The sequence below is a fragment of the Solanum tuberosum genome, unplaced genomic scaffold, assembly GCF_000226075.1.
Source record: "Solanum tuberosum cultivar DM 1-3 516 R44 unplaced genomic scaffold, SolTub_3.0 scf00177, whole genome shotgun sequence".
Classification (NCBI taxonomy): Eukaryota; Viridiplantae; Streptophyta; class Magnoliopsida; order Solanales; family Solanaceae; genus Solanum; species Solanum tuberosum.
In genome coordinates, this window is record NW_006239101.1 from 1,108,078 (window position 1) to 1,116,129 (window position 8,052).

At 34.1% G+C, this 8,052-nt stretch overlaps 1 protein-coding gene across 2 annotated transcripts in view; it reads right to left on the reverse strand.

Annotated features, from left to right (window-relative positions):
• The window catches only part of LOC102585738 (uncharacterized), a 9,615-nt gene extending 4,282 nt beyond the window's left edge, over positions 1 to 5,333 (reverse strand). Inside the window, exons 1-12 of one of the 2 annotated variants that reach the window (XM_006354334.2) lie at positions 4,572 to 5,333; positions 3,544 to 3,615; positions 3,215 to 3,419; positions 3,016 to 3,124; positions 1,697 to 1,789; positions 1,489 to 1,581; positions 1,264 to 1,356; positions 1,078 to 1,170; positions 914 to 995; positions 730 to 789; positions 564 to 616; positions 274 to 440 (exon numbers count right to left, since the gene is read on the reverse strand). In XM_006354334.2, the coding sequence (XP_006354396.1) occupies positions 274 to 440; positions 564 to 616; positions 730 to 789; positions 914 to 995; positions 1,078 to 1,170; positions 1,264 to 1,356; positions 1,489 to 1,581; positions 1,697 to 1,789; positions 3,016 to 3,124; positions 3,215 to 3,419; positions 3,544 to 3,615; positions 4,572 to 5,183 (1,732 nt within the window). In that variant the 5' untranslated portion in view covers positions 5,184 to 5,333. The remainder of the gene's footprint in view (positions 1 to 273; positions 441 to 563; positions 617 to 729; positions 790 to 913; positions 996 to 1,077; positions 1,171 to 1,263; positions 1,357 to 1,488; positions 1,582 to 1,696; positions 1,790 to 3,015; positions 3,125 to 3,214; positions 3,420 to 3,543; positions 3,616 to 4,571) is intronic. The other variant, XM_015311840.1, reaches the window with a different exon arrangement.
• Positions 5,334 to 8,052: the final 2,719 nt, after the last annotated feature.

Below are 8,052 nucleotides of genomic sequence, written 5' to 3' on the forward strand. Positions count from 1 at the left end.
CGATAGTGGGGGGAGGAAGGGGGTTGTGTCCCAGCGTTAACTTGGTGCTCTAATGCCAGACTACAAATTTGTGAGCAATTGTCATAAACTGGCCCTACACACCTCCTCCATCCCCACCCCCCTCCAAACCATTTAAAAAAAGAGAGAAGAAAAGCTAAGTAACGCATGGGTAATGACATAGAATTTGATGGTCTTAATCATCATACAGGAAAAAAAACATGCACAAAAGAAAGTGTTGGGTGGATATATTAAGGAAGGCCCTGCAACTCTAACCTTTATGGAAGGCCCTTGGACATCCATCACAAAGCACCAGTATTCCACCATCTGCGCATATGATGCACAGATCATCACTGTCTTTGACAGAAGACTTACGACCTCTCAATAGGGACATAGCAAATTCATGTAGAGACACTCCATTTGAAGCGTAAATGTATCCATAGCTGCAGAGACATGAGACAATGTTAAACATCTAAATGGGAATGTGTCAGAAGAACTAGGTAAGCTAACAGCTAAAGAGGATAAAGATCCCTCAAAAGACAGCTAAACAGAAGAACGACACTGACGGTTTTTTGCGCGATGCCCAACCTGCATGAGCTTCAAATTGTGATGGACTAACCTAACCATGACAGGAAAGCAATCATTATGTCTTACGTTACGGTTACGAAACCCTACACAAAGAACCAAGGTTTTCATTTTTTGGAAGAATTATGCAAGCTACAAGAATTGTACCTCAGAGTTGCAGCAAGAACACACTATACCAGATCCCTGCTTATAACCGACAAGCAATTTCTGCCAATAATAAATGAGCAAATAACAAATATGTCACAACAAACCATATTTAGCATCTAGTACTTATAAATTATAATATGTCTCAACTACTAAGTAAAAGGGTAGAAAAGGGAATGCTTGGTACCTTTCCACGAGAATAATAAGCAACTTCAGTCCCATCGGGCAGTCCACCTTCCTCAAAAACCAACCAATGCATTTTCTGATCCCTAAATGCAATGACATTGACTATAAGAAATGTGCTGACAGATGAAATCCAAAATAAGCAAATGTCAGAGGAATGGTACCAACTTCTTTGTAATTTTCCATTGGGTCCTAGAGTGTACTGAAACACCAAGAGAACCAATTGTTGAGGAATTTGAAGCTGCAATGGATTTTGACAATCTGAATTAAAGAATACAGACACCATACAAGTGAGAGGTAATATTTCATATAAAAGAAAATTAGTGGCAATTGACTAGCCAAATATTCACCAACTTTTTTGAGATCTTGCTCTGCATTTTATCTCTGAAAGAGTTGCACATCGGGGAAGCTTCATTTGAGTGTGGAGAAAGAACTGGATTGGATAACCTTGATGGTTCCAAATAAAAGTGTGTAAGAGAAAGATTGCAAAGTTTAGCATTTTTACCCAGAAAATTTGATGTTGCAGACAAAGCAAAAGTGAAAATATCAAACTGAGAAATATTGAGTATCATAACATACTTGTTTGGTGTCTTCAACTGATCCTTCCTTCCTGAGATTGTATGTGCTGAAGATATTCTAAGGGACTTTTTCCTTGAACATATTTCCACAGGCCTTAAAGCAATAATAGAACAACATTATTACATGTTTCCTAAACCATTTAGTCATGTTGAAAAAGTTCATTGCGTGCAAAATCAAGCAGAATTAGTCAATCGGAAAAGATACCAACTTTTTCTTTTTTCTTCCTCTACGCCTTTTTAGAGAAGTATCTGACGCAGTTGAAGCTTCAGAGGAATTTATGTTCAGGTCAGGCTCAGATATCCTAATTTTGCAAAAACAAGACCGGCAATGTCATAACAACAAAAGCAGAGACTACTGAGAGCTTCTGAGTATGCAAACACATCTATACAAACAAAAAAGAAATATAAATTGCCGCATGACCATTCCTTAAAGGAAATCAACTAATGCTTACATGGAAAAACCATAAGTTCAACTCTCGAAAAGATATCAATAATAAGGAAACGTGAATTGTGACAAAGAGTCCTTTGGTTGATGCAATTAAAAGTATTAAATCCATGACACTTGTCCAAGAGAATGATAAATAGTTTTAAGTACATGACAAGCACCAGTTTGATTCCATTTATCAGAAGCATTATTGCATTAAATCCTAAAAGCCAACTGAGAGCAGTCATGCCAAATAGGTTTTATAGACCATGCTCTTCCTATACAATTTAGCCTTTTGCTTGGACATGGATTTGAAGTTTATGGATTCCTACGACATCTTTAAGTTAATATACAATTATAATTAAGTTCACTGTTAGGGAAGGCAATGGGGCAGGGGTTGAGCTTAACCCACCCCGCATAAGTTTTTTTTTGTCTTTTTATTTGCTTAACTATTTAAATATTTGTAAATTGAACATATACTAATCCGTACTTACACACATAGACAAAAGAACTTCACTCTTCTCTTAAGCCAAGGTTAACAAGATCTGTCACTGTCTTCATCTACTGTTAATTGCTAAAAACAATTAAGCCACACATGCTTATGCACACATGTAGACGTTAAGATTGACAAAATTAGACATTTACCATTTAGTTAACCTCTTTAAGTTAATGTTACTACTGATAAACAATCACATCCCATATTTAAATATTTACAGAAAACAAAGCATGCAAGCTGGAAGGATTAAATCACTAATTTAGTTGACTAAAGACTTGTTCATATATCAACCCACCCCGCCCTGCACCCACATAGCCTTAAACCCACCCCGCCCGCATAGCTTAAAACTCGTCCCGCACCCACCCCATTGCCATCCCTATTCACCGTCAAATATTCATAGATATTTATTTAATTTCTTGATACATATATAGGGTCTGGGCCAAAGCTATTTAGTTTAAGGCCACAAGATTCGAAAGTTCCTTTACATTCTTAACACTTCATGCCCAATCAAACTAAGAGACTCAAAACACATAAAATAAATCTGATGGAGTATTAAGAAGATTAGAGTCCAGCGAAGCGCCCAAAAGTATAAATATAATCATACATACCCAGCTTCAACTTTTATTGACTGAGATGGAGTGGCTTCTGATCTTAAAGAGATTATGCAAGAATCACAAATTTGGTCAATTTTTCCAACTGAAGTTGCAGCAAAAGACCCTGGCCACCATGAAAAATCAAGAAAAAGATCATCTATTGTACTTGAGCGAAAATGTGTCACCATATTCAAGTTCACATAAGAAAACTCACCATTGCAATTCTGACATATGATATTTTCCTTCACAGGAATCGGGCCAATGAAGCTTCGAATTGTTGCTTCCAAGTTCTTCAAAGAACCTTTCCTACATTCTTTGACCACATCAAGGAGACTCTTTCCATTTTCCAGGCAGATATACTGTGATGCACGTCTATAAGTTTTACATGCATGGATCTCAAATTTGCCAGGAGGAACAACCTAAAAGAACCAGATTTGGTATAAAACTTAAAGTCATACAGCGAGTTAATGGAATGTCAAGTACCAAACAACTAACAGCATCAACAAAGAGTAAAAACGAGAAACATAAATAACATATACTCACCCTGGCACCCTTGCACAGATCACAAGAACATAGAATTCCAATATCTTTGACTGTTCCTCTCAGTGGAATTCCCTAAATTAAGACAACTTTAGCCTTCAGAATAAAACAAAAATACTCAATTTCATGACCCTATTTAGATTTCGGTCTAAACTAAATGAGGAACAATTGATCAGAAAAGCTAGCTAAGCTTTTTGACAAGAGAAACGGCACAGCAAGCTAAATGATGTAGCTAAGTGCAATAATAAATCCAGGAAACAAGCCCATAGTCAATGCTTCTTTACTGTTTTCAACTCGTTTGACTCCCAGTCATGTTCAAGCTATAACTCTATAAACAGAGCATGCTCAACATACATAGTTTTCTACATTCATATTGCATATTATAAACTGGCTCAATGGTTCTCCCATAACTACCCAGCAAGAAAAGAGGCCGACCACTGGACAACACCAAAAATTTCTTTCTACACGCACATAGAGTGTTTTCCAGCCTATTTATTTTCTAGCTGTCATAGGCGGATCCAGAATTTAAATTTATGGGTTCCTACCATAACTTAAATCAATATACAATATAAATTGGTTCACAATTAAATATTTAGTAAATTTCTTAATATATATACATGGTCTGAATAAAAGCTACTCGGTCAGTGAACTCGCAAGTTGTAATGTGGATCCGCCATTAATAACAGTAGTGTATGGGCTCGCTTACACGCACTCACTCGACTAATTCTATGGGGTACCTACTACCTCCCACCAGTCCAGGGACCAGGTAACTCTACCTAGGCTTGGACAAAAATAGGATAAAATAACAGAAGTGTTATTTCCCCGGCTGTGAACTGGCGGGTTTCCAGCCCTCTCTTCCGCCAATAATGAATATGTATCTACTATTGAACCTCTGTCAAAATGATATGTAACCAGTCTATTCTATCCGAACCCAAATCACTCGAAACAGAAGTATAGCATAGTTAATAACGTATAATATGTAAAATGATATTTTCATGCAAGGTTAATGTGTAAGAAAAAAAAATCATTACCCTCTTGCCACCATTATAGAAAACCGGATAGCCCTCGAGCAAACCAGTCTCAAAAAGCTCCCTAACGGTAGTAGGCCTTCCTATAATCGAAATCTTCTTCGATATTTCCATCTCTGATTCTTCTGCAGGAGATGCACCATTACATGTGATCAATTTCCCGTCCAACACTTCCAAATTCTCATTCGACATATCAAGAGGTTCCACATTCAGCTTCAAAACCGACCTTGTAAGCCTCCTCCCAGCAACAGTAGCACAGTTCACTGTCAACGTTGACTCCTCTTTGACTTCAACCTCCACCATTTCCTTCACACTCTCCACATTGCCGGAAATACCCTCTGTACCATCCTTAATCACACATTTACCACCTGAATTATTAAACTTCGAATCAGTCGATTCACCGCCATCAACATTAGCCGCTCTCTTCAACCTCTTGTTCCTCCTATACACAACAACTCCATTCCTATCACGATCCTTAACAGAAGCAACTTCGTTGTACCTAACGCCATGAACCGAACCGTTCGATTCCTGTTCAATGCAACACGGATCACCAGTACCGGTACCAATTCCGGCTCCGGCTTTGACAATCGGAGACTCGGCCATCGGCGCCGTCATCGGAAAAAAGTGAGCTATGGATCTGAGAAAAAGGGAGAATTTGAGTGAAACTGAAACCCTTCAGAGGAATTTGTGAGAAGAAGACGGAGCATTGGGTGGGGTGTTATTAGGGGGATGGGGTAAGGGAGGCAGAGAGCGTGAAAAATGTGAAAATTCATATTTAAGAATCTGAAAAAACATATATATGGGTAAAAAAAGGGCAAAAAAAAAACAATAAGCTGAAGAAAATATTTTATCCTGTTATTTTATTATTATTATTATTATTATTGGCAGGTTCCTACGCTTACTCACCCGTCCGCCTCTGAAAACATCATTTTCCGTGTTCCAGTCTAACTTGCGCATGTGTTAAGCATGCCACCAGCGTTCATCTTGAGCCAGAATCGAACTCTCCGTGAGATTCATAGTTGCATTACTTATAGCTTTCTTGTTCGTAGACAAAGCGAATTTTGAATTGTCTTTCATTTTAAGGCATAACTTGTATCCATGCACTTCATATTCGCTCGGAGTTCGCTCCCAGAAATATAGTCATTCCTGCCACCTCACGTCAATCCCATGAGCCTCTTATTATTTTTAGTATGACTTCATTATTTTATTATATGTGTTATCTAAATTGAAAGTCTTTCGAAAAGAGTCTTCATAAAATAAGCAGGAGTGAAGCTACTAAGAGTGGAAAATTAGATTATTTATATATAGTTAGAATTATTTTTTATGTATGTCTTATAAATGTTGAACCCTAATCGATTTATTTGTGTGTTTACTTCTTCATATTTTGAAGTCTTTTAATGAAAAAATTGAGTTCAATATTATTAAATAGAGATAAAGTAATGTCACACTAAATTGGCTATGTTATTTTAATTGTTGTTAATACTAATTATATTTTAATTTAATAAATTAATAATTATTTTTAAAATGATACTTTTAAGGGAAAAGGGTTCGAAATATATCCGGACTTCCTAAACTTTGGACATGACTTATTACTCCTGCACTATTTAATAATAGTGTATTTTAAAGATATATAGGCGTCCATGTGGACATCATAAATATCGTATCATTATAAATAGTAACTTGTCCAGCTGGACACTTATATATCTTTAAAATACACTACTCCCTCCGTCCAATAATACTTGTCATTATACTAAAAATAGATGCCTAACAATACTTGTACACTTTATGAAATCCATGAATAATTTTACAGTTAGTTCCTAATTTACTCTTATCATTAATTATAGTCATTTCCCTATTACATTTTTCATGATATTGTATTTATTATATTCAAATTGTGATATAGTAAAATTATCCTTCTATTTGTAATTTCTTAAAGGGTGTGTCAAGTCAGTACTTGACAACTATTATTGGACAGAGAGAGTATTAAATATTGCAGGGGTAATATGTCCTACCCAAAGTTTGGGATGTTACAACAATTTTGATCAAAATTCGAATATATTTCAGACTTTTTCTCTATTTTTAATAATGTTGACAACTAATATAAAATGGAGTGAGTACATAATGAGTGAAATTATTTAAAGTATTAAACGCCCACAATGTAGTACAGTGTACTGACTGACCAATTGGAGAAATATTCTATTTTGAGGAAAATTTTGTAAAAGAACTTTCATCATTTGTGTACTTGAGAAAAATGAAAATTTTGGTCTTAATTAAATTGACTAAAAAAAATTATATTTGTGTATGACATTAAAAAATATATATATAATATGGTATGATATTATTTATTTTAAATCAAAGTTTAAATGAATTTCTTTGAAATATCTTATATTAATGTGGATTTTATTCACCTACGCAATATATCTTTTTCTCGAATTAAATTTCGTATGATTCATCAATCATCATCACCTTAAGAGCTTATAAAATGTGACTCTTTACCTCACGATATATTTGAAGTTTTGTTAACATATTATTTTAAATGTGTGTAGATATAGTCTTTAAAAAAAATATCATTAGAAAATGCTAGATTTTCGTCTAATATTTGTTATAACTTATAAATTTTAGATCGTAATTTAATATATCCTAATGAGATTTTAAATTTATGCACTCTTCTTCCCTTTTCTGTACAATTTTTTGGGCTTACTTTTATGTAGAAGAGAAATTGTCAGCCTATTTGATATTTTTCTAAATAGGTGTTTGGCCATAAATTTTAAATATTTTTTTACTTTATTTGAAGAATTTTTGATCAAAGTAAGCTATTATAAAAATCAATTTATCAAAATAATACGTTTAAAATTTTTACAAAACTAGTATAAACGTAGTTTACAGTAACGTTTTAGGTTATATTTTATTCAAAAAAATTGAATAACAAAAAGACAAAAATCTGACAGAGTAAACAGACATAAAACGTTATTGTCAGTAACGCTTTATAATTCATTACTCTGAAGCACGTTTTACAGCTAAAACGTGACTCACAGTAACGTTTTTCAATGGTGAAAATTGAAATCCAATCTTGTTCATCTCTCATTCATTATTCAAATTTCCATTATTAAAATGGATAAATATATTTTGTACATACCTTCATTTGAAATATATATGATTTTCTCTTTTTTTTTCTCTTTTCACAAAGACAATACTTTTTTTAAACAAAAGGAAAAAAAAAAGTGAGAATGACTTTACACAAATTGGAGCTTGTCTTGTATCATTTCAATTTCAAAATTTATAAATAAATCATATATATGAGAGATCTTCTTAATTCAAGCCTAAGATAGCATCCCTTCCAAATATTAGACCAATCGGTTTCTTATATATCATTATTAAATATTAGACTATCAATAAAGAAGTTATTGAATTAAAATTGATGTAATAAGTAAGCAAACAAATTATTAAAAAATATATAATGGCTACATCATAATAGAAGAGACAA